Below are 15087 nucleotides of genomic sequence, written 5' to 3' on the forward strand. Positions count from 1 at the left end.
CCTCCATCTGGCATGGTGACGGCCTTTGCCACACCTCTCCTCTCCTCTCCAGTCCAGCAAAGCAGCCTCAGGCCCCGTTCCTGGGCTCCTGGACCCTGCTACCCTCATGCCATCCCTGGGATGACTCCTGGGGCACATCACTTAACCTCAGGGGTCCTCCGTGTCTTTGTCCCTGAAATATGAACAGCAGCACCCACCTGACCGCCCTGCAATGAGGAGGAAACGGATCCTGAGCGTTTCAAACAGAGCCTGCAGGTGGTGGCCACTCGACAGATGGGAGCTGTTACTACGACTAGAGGTCCCTGTAACGCCCACCCCTGGGCTGGTCTCGAGGGGAACTCCTGACGGAGGGTGCCACAGGAAAGGACGGCTCACTAGAGTCCTGTGGGCATGTAAAATAACCCAGGTGCATCATCTTGATTTGCACGTGACGACAATCTTCCACAAGAACCTGCGTGCCCAGCGCATGCCAACAGTCACGAGCCTGCTGAGAAGCTGATGTGGAGGCTCCCAGACTCCCGGGCACTTCCCGGCCTTTGTCTCCTGGCCGCCCCGTCTCAGTCTGGGAGGGAGTCCCCACCTCGCCAAGCTGACTCTCATGAGAATGACTCGGATTTCGCAAGTTTCTTGCATCCTTCTCACTGGCCTATTTTTCTTTTATTTGAGACATACTTCTTGAACACGTGCTGGGAGCCAGGTGGGAGATGCAGCTCTCCTGGATGGGGATTATGTTCTAGCTGGGGAGGCAGAGTGGACACAGAGATGGGGCACAGGAGGTAATAAAATGGGGGGAATAACACTGTGGATGGGGTCAGGACAAGCACCCCAAAATACAGCACCTCAGCATATTGAACATTTTAAGATGAAAGAGTTTGAGAAAATGGCACAAGCAGGAAGGTCCCTCTGACCTCCCCCACCTTCTCCCCTGAAGAGGTCATGGGAGAGGCGCCCTCCCTACACCCGAGGAAGGGAGCATCCTCATCTCTGAAGACAAAAGGATGCTGAGAAGGATGCTGACAACAGGCCTTGCTAAGCTACAGTGGTTCACTACACTTCGCCCCACCGTAATCCTCCACCCTGTCCACTCTTCGTGAAACCGAGCATAAGAATACTCAGGTTCAACCGTTTCTTCAGATCCTCATTTCCTTATGAAGGCTCCTGTGTTACGTCTAACTTATATTAAATACGTGTGTATGCTTTTCTCCTGTCCATCTGTCTTGCTCAGTGTAGTTTTCAGATCAGCCAGGGATCCTAAGAGAGTCCAAGAAAACTTTTTCCTCCCCTACATCATCGCACGGCCAGGAGTGGGGAGTAGCAGAGCCAGCCCTTCTGGAAGGGGTACCGCTCACTCGGAGTCTGAGTGTGGTGATGAGGAGAGCCCCGGGAAGTCGGGAAACAGAGGGAAGAGCAGGTGCAAAGGCCAGAGGCAGTGAGCGTGGCCAGTTCGTGGACAAGAAGCAGGCTGCCGGGCTGATGGCAGGCGGTGACTCTGAGACCCAGGTTTTTGGCCCAGGACACCTGACGTTGATGAGGTCGGAAGAGCAGGGGAGGACCACGTAAGAGCTCAATAATCCAGGGCCTCTGCTTCGGGGAGGCGTGTGATTCTGCTCGGATATTCTATGGTGATGGTAGGTGGTTGGCTATACAAGTCTGGAGTTGAGGGGAGAGGTCTGGGCTGAAAAAGAAATTTCTAGAAAGGAATTGCCTCCAGGTACAGCTTTGCCCTGGAGAGACACATCTGTATCCCGTGTCAAGGTCAAGCTTTGCATGCAAAGCCAGTCTCCCCCTGGCAGGTGCTGACCATTCCTGCCTTAAAACGCAAGCATGCAGGTCCGAGTTGAGGACCACCTTCGGAAGACTTGCTTTTGTCTCCACGGTTTCAGACAAAACTACCACGTCCTTTACAGCAAGAGCAGCGATGACCAGTGGCCTCCACTCATTCACTGGGTTGTCTAGGGGGCTCCGGCCTCTGATCCTCACCCCAGGATGGTGGAGGCCCCTGGGTTTGTGCTGGTTATTTGGAGAGTGGTAACTGATCGTTCATGACTTGGTTAATTAACACTAGGTTGATTGGTTAAATAAAAGATTGCACTTATTTGCAAATTCAGGACCCTTTAGAGCATGTCCTACTTCACCTGAACTCAGGACGATGGTTATATTTTCTTTGTAAACAAGTTTTTTATTTCGGACTGCTTTGGGACTTGTAAACAAGTTGCAGAGATGTGCAGGGGGATCCCCCAGATCTGAGGTTACATCTCACACAACGAGGCAGACTCGTCCAAACCATGGATTCACGCCGCTGTGTTCACCAACTCAGCGCCAGGCTCCCTTTGCAGTTCGTTGTATTTTCCTCTCGTGTCTTTTCTGCTCCAGGGTCCCACGTTTCTTTGAGAATGGCTGCATTTTCAACGTGGTTGCTCCTCCCTGGTCCCTGCATGGAGTCTGAGAGGCTGGATGGGTTTGGGGGAGCCCAGGGTTCCCTCCTCGAAGCAAGTTCTCTAAGATGCTATAGAGAGAAGGTTTTCACCTGACCAGCAAATGCAAACTCAGGTCCTTTAAGAAAATCCAAGAGAGGAAAGTGAAGAGTCCTCTATCCAGGAAGGATGTGTTTTAGGGGTCTGTGAGAGGGTACTGCAGCAGAGTCCCCCTGACTCCACCTGCAGCCACCTCCCTTGTAACTGGCAGAACACCTGGACGGGACCTGCATAGGATGGGGGGCAGGTGTCCTCTGCTCTGATTGGTCCACATGAGGCAGTTGGGTAAGGCCAGGTGTGATATTAGGAATTGAGGTGCAACACAGTATCCATAGATGTGTACTCAGCACAGTACCCATAGATGCGAGGGCCATTTATAGAGCACCCTTGAGCCATTTTGCTGGGTCCTCACATCGAACCTGCAAAGGGGAGTTCTGCACAGTCCCTGCTCAAAGCTGGGGTGTAGAGAGCATGCGTGGTAAGGGGTGTCACACAAACACACACACATACGCCCAGTGCACCATGATAAGAGGTATGCATGATGCTCAAATCTCGTAGCAAAACCATCCTGCATCAGCATAAGAAGTGCTGCCTCCTACCTGGAGTTCTGGAAGCCTCACTGTGAATGGCTGCAGCTGCCTGCGGGAGCAGGGAGTGGCTTCTCCCCGTGTCCGGTGACTCCCAGGCTGGCCACAGTGTCCAGCCGTGGTTCAAACACGCTCTGGAGAAGCGGGATGATTGAGCAGCTGCAGAGGAACAGCTGTGGCTTTTTCTGCTAGAGGGTGGGGACTCCGGGGTCCAATTACCCCGCCATGCTGATGATGCTGCCCACACTGCCAATTAGCTGGGTCTTTGTGCCTCTGGGGCTGGGCTGGCCCCTGCCCGCTGAGGGCACCCAGGCAAGTCCGTGGAGCCCCTGCCCTATGGTCCTTGTTTGGCTCCATCACCACACACCTCCGTGTTGCCTCACTCCCAACTTGGGGAGCCACTGACTCCAAGGCAGCCCTCGGTCATACATTCAGCAAAGGTCAGGCATGTGCCTGTGCTAAGAGCTAGACCACGCTTCGAAGGAACTGCACCTCCACCTGCAGGCGGGCGGTGGGAGGAGGTGGAGTGGGCTATCTGCAACGCTGGAGGGGTGGGAGCCAGAGCCCTTGCCACGGGTGGCCAGTGTATGGGCCATTCAGCTGTCAGAGGCCCCATAAGACCTCCCCAGCTGGGAAACTCCACTGTCCCACACACCCAGAGGGGAGGACCTGTGGAGTCTGGGTCTCCACTCTGGTCTCATTCTGACACTCCCCATTCTGGTCCCACCCAGGGCCCCCAAGGATGGGCTTGCCTCCCTCCTCCCGCCTCGGGGCTTCTGGACTCCTCACTCTTGCTTCTGTTAGGAATGTTCTGCCAGATGTGAGTGTGTCTCCCACCCACACGTTCTCCCTGCACCCACCCAGGACATTCCTGTTCTCATCTGCACGGGATAGTGTCCTGGGGCCACCACAACAGAGCACCACAAACTGGCCAGCTTCCAACAACTGAAGTTTATTCTCTCACCATTCTGGAGGCTCCAAGTCCAGAGTCAAAAGTGGGAGGGCCGAGATCCCGCCTGAGCCCCCCGGCAGGATCCTTCCTGCCTTTTCCAGCCTTTGGTGGCTCCAGGCTTCCTGGCCCTGTGGCCACATCCCTCTATTCTCTGCCTCTGTCATCAGACGGGGTCCTCCTCTACTGTGTGTCCAGTGTCCTCTGTGTCTCTTACAGGGACACTTGTCATTGCATTTAGGGCCCACCCGGACAACCCACGACCACCTCCTCCTCCCCAGATTCTTAGCTTACTCACATCTGCAAGGACCCAGGTCTCATCCAGACTGCAGGGATCTGGCGTGCCATCTTTGGGAGGTTGTTTCTTGGCCGACCACACCTGCTGCATTTTTTCTCCCCAGTACATGTCTCTGAATGCCACTCTGAGCATTTTGCTTACTTATTTTGTGTATCCCCTACTGCCCCAAAGAAGGTCAGCTGCACAAGCACTGGATTTCTGTCCATTTTGTTCATCGTTGGATCTCAACAGCCTAGATTCGTGTCTGGCACATGGTGGGCACTTGGATGAATGAATGAGTGAATGAATGAAGGAATGAGTTGGTTAGTTGTGACCTGCATGTGGCCCCCAGGTAGTGTTGTCCCAGCCGAGCCTGGGCCTGGGTGACCAGCTGGTGGAGCAGCACAGGATGGCTTCCTGACCCTCCTGGAAACAACGTGGGGCCACGGGGTCTGAACAGTGACCAGGACCCAGACGAGCCACTGCACACGGAGGAGGCGAAGCGGAGGTCAGAGCACCCAGGAGACCCAGGAGGGTGCATGCATGCTGGGCGGGACCCCGAGCTGGGAGTGGACAGTCAGTGTGCTGCTCAGTGATGACACCGGGATGTAACAGTGTCCTTGAGGCTGGGCAGAGGCGGGACTAACAGTGGCATTTAAGAGGGGTGCACGAAGTCTCTCTGTTTGGGACCAACACCTCCATCGGTATGAGTAGAGATGTGGGAAAACAGCTTTACTGTGCTTCAGATAAAGAAGGATTTCAGAGGTTTCTCAGCTCCCAAGTGTGGGATGGAGCAAGATGCCCCTGTGCTCACCGGGAGGAAGGGCCTTCTTCCGGCCCAAGGAGCTGCTGCAGGCGCACTGGGTCCCCAGGGTCAAGAGCGGCCCTCCCCAAAAGAGCCAGAGAGACCCGGGAGCCTGGCCACCGGGCAGGGCACTGGCTGGTCCAGAGGAGGCATGAGCTCCAGGGCCTTCAGGACCCTGTGAAATCCCAGGATTCTGTGATTCTCGACTACAAAGCAGCATCTACACTGAATCAAAACCAGGTCAACTCAGGGAGTGGGCTGATACTTATAATGTGAACTGAAGAAGGTTTTACCCGTCGTCTCTGGATTGCAAATGTGCAGAGACCTGAATGGACCCCAGAGTTGACAGAGATGGTTTTCGTGTTCGAACGGTAAGACTCGGGGTCCACAGTGTCTATGGCAGAGGCTGAGACGGGAGAGACAGTTGCGAAGATGTCACGGGGCACGAGCAGCTCCGATGCAGGCGAGGGCCGTGGGTGAAGAAGCCAGATGCCCCAAATCGTCATCAGCCTTCACTCAAGGGGTGACACGGTTCCCGCAAAGCCGAGTCCGAGGGTCTTTCCTCCGCAGGCCAGTCCTCAGGCCGGTGCTAGATGCCTGATCCCAAATGTCAGCCTCCTCCCTTAAGTCAAACTTCCCAAATCCCAAACACCATCACCATCCGGAGCCCCAGGGAAGTCCCATCACCCACCTGGCCTCAGTACAATTCCTCTAGACCTGGAGCCTGTTTTCGCATTTGATGGGATTTCCCCTCTGCCGACTGTAAAATCAGGCTCCCAGAGGGTTTCCACGTCACTAAGGTCCAAACCGAACTCATCAGCTTCTCTTCAAAGGGTCTCCCTCTGCTCCGTCTCCTTGAGTGCCTCTGTTGTCCATTTGGTCCCCCGATGCTGATTTGAACACCCGGAAGTTTCTCCGATGCGCCCTGGCCGCTCCATGCCACCCCGTTAGTCCAGGTGGTGCTCACTCCTCCCCTGGGCAGCTCCAGCAGCCTCTTCTTCAGCCTCCCTCCCTCGCTGAGCCCATCCATCTCTCACGCCTGCCACGTGGTCTGGTGCTGCCTGCCACAGCCTGTGAGCGCTCGCCTGCTGACCTCTACCTGCCCCCAAGCCTCCCTCCGTGAACTCCAGCCGCTCCAGCCTCTCTCCACGACGCTGCGCTGCATCCTGCCTCTGGGACCTTCCTTCCTCTTCTGCACCTATTTTCAGGCCTCAATATCCTGCTGTGCAGGAGGCCTCCTGGGCCCCTCCCCATGGCCCGGCTGGGTTTGCCCTCTCTCCTCTGGTTTCAACATTGCACTCCCCACCTCGCACCCTGCCCCAGCTTTGTCATTGTCCACCCAGGCCCTGTTTCCCTCACTGGACTCCAAGGGTCATCACAGTGGGCTGAGTCTCACTCACTGTTTCTCTAGCATGGATCTCAGGCCTGGCGCAGAGGGATGGCCAGTCAGGACACCAAACCATAGCAAGCACACCCGCTTAACAAACAAAGAAATGAGCAACGATGGAAGGCAAGCGTCCCACACTGCACTTTGGATCCACTCAGAATGCAGAATCCGGCCCCAGGACGGCACCGTGAGAGCTTCCAGGGCTGGCATCATCTGCTTGCTGGTTTGAATCTGATGACTTTTTACATGATTCCTAATAGTGACCAGTGGATGACAAAGGGTCTCTGTGCATCTTTACTCACGGGCATCCAGGGGGAGCGGTGGGCAGAGAGCCATGAGAGAATGGTGAGGGGAAGCCAGGAGGCCCTGCACCACATCAGATAGAGGTGGTCTGTGCCCCAGCAGCCCCCTGGGGCTGAGCAGTCTGGGCCCTGAGGTTGTCTGGTGGTCTCCATGACGCCCTCCGCCTTCCCTCCATGTTTCCATATCCAGTGCTGATTATGTGGGTGCCTGCTGAATTTTCTCTAAATTGTCCCCAATTGCCTGATAGACCGATTTTTGAACTCTGGAGATGATCAGAGTCGTCTGAAAAGATATGTAATGTTTTAAGGGGCTGTGCACACCTTTGGGCCCACTTCCTGAGATTCTGATCCAGGGGCGCCCCAGGTGTTGACTCAGTGTGCCCACCCCTGAAGAGCACTCATTCTAGGGATACCAGCTCCTCTTCATGACCCTTGGGCAGGACTCCGTGGGGCATAAGACTAGGGTCTTGAGGGAACTCCTGGTTGTTCCCTGCAGACAGACAGAACCTCTTTTTTGTATCTTGGGGCATTAATTCAACAAATGTTTGTCGACTGCCCACCAGGCACTGTTCTGGCCTGCGAGGGTCCCCAGGTGTGGTTCCCACCTGCCCAGGCATCTGCGTGGACGGCGGGTCAACCAGGATCTCCTCACACATTAACAAAACACTTCTTATTCTCTCAGTGGTTGATGGGTGAGAGGTGGGGGGGTTATGCAAAGAAAAAAGACGATAGGGAGAACAGGCCTTGAGTGTTTAAGCAAAAGTCCCGAGGTCCTTAAACTCCCAGACATGCTCTGCTGTGGGGACACCTGGAGCTCATTTCACCACATTGTTCCAGAATTCAGTTCTTTCAAACACTGCAATTATTTTAGGACTTTAAAACCTCAGATGACCTGGTATGTTTTGCTGTTTCCTGAAATGTGCAGGGTAATTTTAAAGACGAGGAAAGGTCACCAAGTTCCACTTTGCTCAGATACAAAACGAAGAAAAGAAAATGAAGAAATGAAGAAAAGACACTACCACACCAACCCATGTGATATTAACCATCAGGAGCTGAAGGGGAAAAACAGATGTGGAAGTAGTTTTTAAAATACACGAAGCACTACCATGACAGAAGGAATTTCCATTCTTACACATTAAATGGCAGCATCAAGAGGGTAAATATTCTCAGATGACGTTCTAGAAGAGCGGAGCTCCAAGGCGTTGCTTCTACAGTGGAGCCTGACCAAAGCGCAGAGCCCTTCTCAAGGCATCCTTAAATTCTTTGTTCCTCAGACAATAGATCAACGGGTTCAAGATAGGGGTGAGGACCGTGTACAAAACAGAGATGAGCTTGTTGGAGCTCCGTGTGTCAATGGCCTGGGGCCGGACATACATGAAAAGCAAGGCTGTATAGAAGATGGTGACCATGGTGAGGTGGGAGGCACAGGTGGAGAAGGCTCTCCAACGGCCAGTGGCCGAGGGGATGTGCAGGACAGCCAGGGCGATGTGTCCGTAGGACAGCACGGTGGCCATGAGCGGGAACACCAGGATGATGAAGGCCAGGATGAAGTCGACCAGCTCTGCAGTCGAGAAGTCTGTGCAGGCCAGCTTGAGGATGGGGGAAATGTCACAGAAGAACTGGTTCAGGACATTGGAGCCACAGAACGTGGCGCTGGAGATAAAGTAGACCTTGATCACAGAGATGGAGAAGCCGCTCACAAAGGAGAAGACCACCAGCTGGACGCAGAGCCCTGAGGTCATGATGACTTGGTAGCGCAGGGGGTGGCAGATGGCCACATAGCGGTCGTAGGCCATGGAGGCCAGGAGCACACACTCGGTGCACACCAGGGAGCTGAAGAAATACAGCTGAGCCATGCACCCAATGAAGGAGATGCGTTTCCGCTGCAGGAGGAAACCGTCCAGCATCTTGGGGATGATGTCACACACATACCAGATCTCCAGGAAGGACATGGAGCTCAGAAAGTAGTACATCGGCCTGTGGAGGGCGGCGCTGCTCCAGACGGTGACGATGACGGCCAGGTTCTCCACCAGGACGAAGAGGTAGGTGAGCAGGAAGAGGAGGAAGAGCGCGTACTGCAGCCGGGGGGCCGTGGGGAAGCCCAGCAGGACGAAAGCGCTGACCTTGGTTACATTCTCTCCCCTCATTCTTCTGCGCTGGGAGCCTGGGCCTGCAAAACACCACCGTGCCAGAGTGAGGGGCTGGGGGCTGCTGGGGGGAGAAAACAGAGCTCAGCCTGTAGGTGAGTTTAGGCCCAAAGATCAGAGACTTGGTTCTACGAGCAGCAGCGGGAGCAGAAACCGTCTCCAAGTTAAGCATTTACCATCAGAATGTGGAGGTCCTTGATCTCCTTGGGACCAGTCACTCTAAAAGAGAGGCTCTGGAATATCCTGCTCACCCCCTCCCCTCTGTACCCAACAGTAATCTTGAAACTATTTTTTTTTTTTTAATAATCTGGAATTCTCCAAGGAACCTAATAACAATAAAGGAAATCCACAGCTCTTCGCAACCAAGGTTGTCTGGGTCTATTGTTCAGCATCTGGCATGTTCTTTCTAAACCAGTAGATACCTGACCTTTCTCCTGGTTTCCAAGTTGATTTTATAAGAGGAAATGACACGAGTGGGGCTCACAGATGGGGGAATGTACCAGACCCAGGTCATCCAGACCCCAGACCCAAGCACACCACAGGGCTGGGGTCTTCAGGAGCAGCAGGGGGCTCCCAGGTGCAGAGTGGAGAGTGGTCATGTGTCTATCTCTATGCCATCTCAAGAGCCCCTTAAAATATGGTAAAAGAACAAAAAGATAAAACCCCATAACATCAAAAAGACCAAGAGGGAAAATCTGCAAGAGAGATTGTAACGTAATTCTGGAAGAGAGAAAACAAATGCAGAGAGGTGGTGGAGGCTGCAGAGTGGAGGAATCTAGAATGTTCTCGAGGGCCTGTAGCTGAAGGAGAAGCCGTCTGCCCAGTACCTGACAGGAATGATGGGGGGAGTGAAAAGGGGTAAAAGTAGGGTTCCTTCATATAGTCTGTTTCCAGAAGAGTCTAGCAGCTGCTGCCTCTGCAGGGCTCTCTCCACCCTGCATGTGGGAGCCCCAGAGCCAGACTCTACAGAGGGATGAAGGAAGGATGTGAGACTAGAACGTCGTGCCCAGACCTACTCATGTGTGACAGAGCGACAGTCTTCACACACACCTGTTCTGCATGTAGGACTTACAAACCCTTCCTCAGTATGAATCTCAGAAGGTCACAGCTCTTAATTTGGGATAAAATAACATCCCCAACCAAGGCCATCCCAGAATAAAATAACATCCCCAACCAAGGCCATCCCAGCATAAAATAACATCCCCAACCAAGGCCATCCCAGCATAAAATAACATCCCCAACCAAGGCCATCCCAGCATAGAAAGGCAGTGAGGGGGAACAAGCACACTCCAGCACCGTGCTTCATCCCAGCAAGAGCTGTCAATACAGACATTAAACAAAACCCAAGTGTCAGTCCCTGTTGATTGACAAGGTATAGAATGCAAAATAATAATGATAATTATTTGGGGAGAAACTGGGTTTAAATACATGAGGGAAAGCCCGGGAGAGGCAGAGATTGTAATAAAAAAAAATGTCAGTTACCTCATTTTCAGAGGAGGAAATCCAAAGGGTATATTTTATTCTTGGAGTTTATAACGACAGTAATACAGTTCATCAAATTTTTCAGGTAAATAACACTATTCAAAAGGATGTAGATCCTGTGAGTCTTGAAAGGACAACCGAAGAATACAGAGGCAAAGGAAGCAAGAAGAAAGCACACAAAATAAAGCTCAGCATGACGGGACTAAGCAAAGTATCAGTGAGAATAAATGTAAACAGGATAAACTCATCTGGCGAAAGGAAAAGACTCTAAATTATGAAAAAAAGAATCTATTACATAATATCTATAAGATGCAGAACTAAAACCTTCAACTCGGAAAGGTCGAGATTCCAAGCTTAGTTCAAGTATATCAAACAAACAAAAGAGAGCCTAATTTCAAAGTTAATATCTCATCAAGTAAAACTCAAGACCTCAAACGGTCAGTCTTATTTATGAAACTTTTCATTGATAATAAGACCTCAACACAGGGGGCTGGCCCGGTGGCCGAGTGGTTAAGTTCGCGCGCTCCGCTGCAGACGGCCCAGTGTTTCGTTGGTTCGAATCCTGGGCGCAGACATGGCACTGCTCATCAGACCACGCTGAGGCAGCGTCCCACATGCCACAACTAGAAGAAACCACAACGAAGAATACACAACTATGTACCGGGGGGCTTTGGGGAGAAAAAGGAAAAAATAAAATCTTTAAAAAAAAAAAATTAAAAAATAAAAAATAAAAAAAATTAAAAAAAAAAAAGACCTCAACACAGAGTCAGCAAAAACCTGACTTTAGTCCAGGGAGAAATGGCCAGAAATAAGGTAGCAGTGGACTTTTTAGCACAAAACTCTCAGTCCTTGACAGATACCACAGGTAAGAGTAAATAACGATGTGGAATATCAGAAAAATATAATTTACAAAGTTGATTTGAGTAAACTATACTCAGTGCCTTGAGAAAAAGAAAGACACCATTGTTTCCAGTGCCCACAGAAAATTTGGAAAAAACGATCTGTCATAGCATTAAAAAGTTTGACATCAAAGTAGACATCATAGATTCCCTAATTTCTTAAAATCAATGGAATGAAAAATTGAAATCAGTTCACATCAGAGTAAACACAACTCCTAACCAAGTAGGAAAGAAAGGAAGTATTCTACTAACTGATGCTAAGTCAGTGAGGACAGCAGAGCCGGGGTTCCGGACCACGGACAGGGTAAGGACAATGACAGCACTATCCACGTGTGACACGGCCAGGCTGGTATGCATGGGCAATTCTGTGGTGCTAATCACTTTTATTGTTTAGTCAGAAAGAAGGAAAACATATTTAAGCATTCCACTCAAAAAGTGAGAAAAATTGTTAAGGAAATCCAAGGAAAGCAGAAGAAAGAAAAGGAAAAATATCAATTTTAATTTGTTAGGAAAAAGAATAGAATCTATCAATAGCAACAAGAACTGATTCTGAGGCAGGCTCAGAGTGGAGGAGGGTAAAACGGACAAAGCTTTAGCTATTTTAATAAACAGGAAAATACAAATACACAATTTCAGTAATGAAAACAGTATAAACTACAGATAGCGGAGAAGCATCTCTCTCTGCGGCTCTCGGCCCCCCTGCCCCGTCTCCTTGGGTGCACACGTCCCCCTTCCCTTCCTCCTGCGTCTGCTCTGCTTTCCTGTTGCCTCTGCTGAGCGATTATACATCTCTGCGGCTTCACATTTTACAGGAAAAAAGAAGTGTCTCCGTGGAGCCCTCCTCCCTCTCGTTCATACATTCTCACCTACAGTCATAGTCTCTGTTCCTGCCTCCCCCTCTGCCACTGCCACCTGGCTGCTGTCCCCAAGCACATCAGCCTGGCTGTCCCACAGGTGCCAGTGAGCAACATGTTACTAATTCCGGGCACACTTTTCAGTTCCTTTTCCCCTCGCCTTTGCTTCTGTGTTCGGCACGGCAGCCCCAGCCTTCTGTTCTCACTGTCCATGCTCAGAGCAAACGCACCCACTCCCATGTCTTCAACTGTCATCCCTATCTGCTGACTCCAGCCCTCCCCTTGTCTCTCTGCAGATCCCACTCACATGTCCAGCCAGTTGCCAGAGACCTCCCCTGGTCACAGAGTTCACACCATCCTTCTGTTCTTCATCTCAGGAAATGGCACCACTGTGTACCCCGCGGCCTGGGGGCCAGAAACCAAGCTTCGGCTCACATTCGTCCCTCTTCCTCACCTCCACGGCCAAGCCAGCGCAGGGGCTGACTCATTCCACATCCAAATGTCTCAGAGTCAGTTCTCTGGTCTCCACACTCACGGGCTTCCACTCAGCCCACCCTCGTTCAGCGTCCATACCCACACCCTGAGTTATTGTCACGGCCCTCTAACTAGTCTCCATCCACTCTTTCCTGCCTCCATCGGGTCCATTTTCCGCATGGCAGAGAATGGCATCAAATCGCTCTCCCACACGGGTCAGCAAACGTTCTCAGTACTGATTCCACCCTCCCAAGCCAGCCCCTCTGGTGCCATAGCTGCCTGTCCTGCTCCTGTCCCCTCATGAACACAGAATCCTGCCTGAGAAACCATGCTCGGTCCTTCAAGAGCACCTGACGACTTTAAGTACCTCTGCTTCCCTGTCTCCGGGCGGAACTCGGTTATCCTCCAGATCCTGGCTCAGACACGATTCCTCCTGAAGCGCCCACTTCAGCTCCCAACATTATGAGATGCCCCCATAGATGGAGAATTTCAAGGTGTCTTCTAGGCGTCTGCCTTCATTAGGGTTTGGGTATAGAGGGGAAAAACACATTTGCGGAAAAAGACGAAGACAACGAGCTTGGTTTTCAGCGTGTTGGATTTGAGGGGTCTGTGGATCACCATGCGGAGACCTCGGTGACTAAGTCCATGAGCTCCCAGGGGGGCAGGGGCAGATGTCAAGATGTGGGGTCACCATTTATTCATCCATCCGATCTTTGCTGAGTGCCCATTCATTGTTTCAAGGCAACTGGGATAAATTGGAAGAGAAAACAGTTCGAACCTTCTGCCTTCATGAAATATAAATTCCAGTGAAGGCAGGAAAGAAGACAAAAGTTAATAATCGTCCTAATATACGAGTAAATTATTTAATATACAAAGAGGTAGTGAGTGCGATGGGAAGAGGAGGTCAGGGCAGGCGTGGTTGGGAGTGCTAGGGGCGGGGAGCCAGGGTCCATGAGAAGGTGACATTTGAGCCCCGTCTTGAAGGAGATGAGCATCAGCCATGCGGCTGATGGGGATGCATCAGTGGGTCTGGAGTGTACAAAGCACGAGGGGCAGTGAGGAGACCAGTCCGGCTGGGGCGGCGTAGGAGAGAGAAGTAGCAGGAGATACTGTCCACGAGGGAGGGGGAGGAGGTCAGTGGCATGATCTGCCCCACCTTTTAAATGATGACCCTGCACTCTGCATTGAGGTCAAGCTGGAGGGAGCAAGTGTGGAGGCAGGAGCTGGTATGAAGCCACTGCGGTCGTCTGGGCAAAAGGCGATGGGGCTCAGACTGGGGCAGAAATGGGAGAAGCAAGCAGTGTCTTGATATGTTCTAAAGGCAGGGCCAGCAAGCCTTCCTGACAGATTTCCTGAGAGTCAGGGATGACTCTGGCAAACCAATCATTGTTGACAGCTGGGATGTGACTACAATTGGCTCAGGAAGTGTGAAGACTAAGAGAAGAGCGCAAGGACACAGGCTGAGAAGTCGGCTCTCCAGGGCGGGAGATGCTCCAGGGTGCATGGAGACGGCTGGGGGGCAGGGGGCTTTTGGAGACATGTGGTCCCAGCCAGGACGGAGGAGGCTCCATGGAGAGGAGAGGGCTCGCGCTGCCGACCAGCGCCAGGAACAAGAGGACCGCGAGGGACTGTTTGATTGGCAATCAGGAGGCCTTGCTAATCTTCGTGAGAAAACACACCAGGAAAGTGTGGGCATAGAAACTATTTTAGTGGGGTAAGCAGTAAACAGAAAATAAGAGCATGAAGCTAGCAAGAGCAGAATACTCTTAGGAGAAATGAAAACAATGATAAAATTTGGCAGACTTTTGCAATTTACCATTTTCCAAAATGTTTCATCCTTGTTATCCTATTACCTTGAAGGATAACTAGACGCTTTATTTGAAAGCCTTTGAACCCCAGCTCTGCGGAGTTAATAATCACAATGGGAGGTGCACTGAGCAAGAATCTCAGGTTCCACCGTGTAAGACAAGAGTCTTCCAGAATGTGTGGGGGGAAGGTCAGGCTCCAGCGACAGTGTCGGGCAAAAGTGCTCGAGCCCCAAAGAATGAACTGCAGTGGAGATGAGAGCATGCAGGGCAGAGTGAGCAAAGAGCATGGTCTGGGGGTCGGGGGACCTTGAAACTCAGACTGTGTCTCCCCACCCCTGTCCACAGACCTCCCGAGTCACCAGAACAGCAGAGAGGAGCCCGGACCAAATGTGTGGAGCAGGGGTTCCCTCCGCCTGCTGGTGCAGGGGGAAATTTGGGTTTTCTCTAGGATTCGAGCTTGGGCCATCACTGCCCGTGACATCAGCTCAGGTGGCCTGGCCACACCATGACAGATCAGGGTCAGGGAAACGGTCCCGCTTCAGAAGGGCCACCTCCCTGGTCCCTCAGTCCACTTGTCCAGAACGGAGTGTTTCAGAAAAGCAATTCTCAGTGTTCCTTGGAATCCTTCTGTATTTCTTGTAG

The 15087-nt window shown here is 52.0% G+C and overlaps 1 protein-coding gene across 1 annotated transcript; it reads right to left on the reverse strand.

Annotated features, from left to right (window-relative positions):
- Positions 1–7576: 7576 nt before the first annotated feature.
- Positions 7577–8945, reverse strand: LOC103542865 (olfactory receptor 6B2). Its single transcript, XM_008509795.2, has one exon. The coding sequence runs from the start codon at positions 8926–8928 to the stop codon at positions 7990–7992; it is 939 nt and encodes a 312-aa protein (XP_008508017.2). The 5' UTR covers positions 8929–8945; the 3' UTR covers positions 7577–7989.
- Positions 8946–15087: the final 6142 nt, after the last annotated feature.

This window comes from Equus przewalskii, chromosome 5, assembly GCF_037783145.1.
Source record: "Equus przewalskii isolate Varuska chromosome 5, EquPr2, whole genome shotgun sequence".
Lineage (NCBI taxonomy): Eukaryota > Metazoa > Chordata > Mammalia > Perissodactyla > Equidae > Equus > Equus przewalskii.

What these genes read in the sequence shown, in the direction of transcription:
- LOC103542865 (XM_008509795.2), bottom strand. Translation starts at nt 8,928, where the DNA reads ATGAGGGGAGAGAATGTAACCAAGGTCAGCGCTTTCGTCCTGCTGGGC.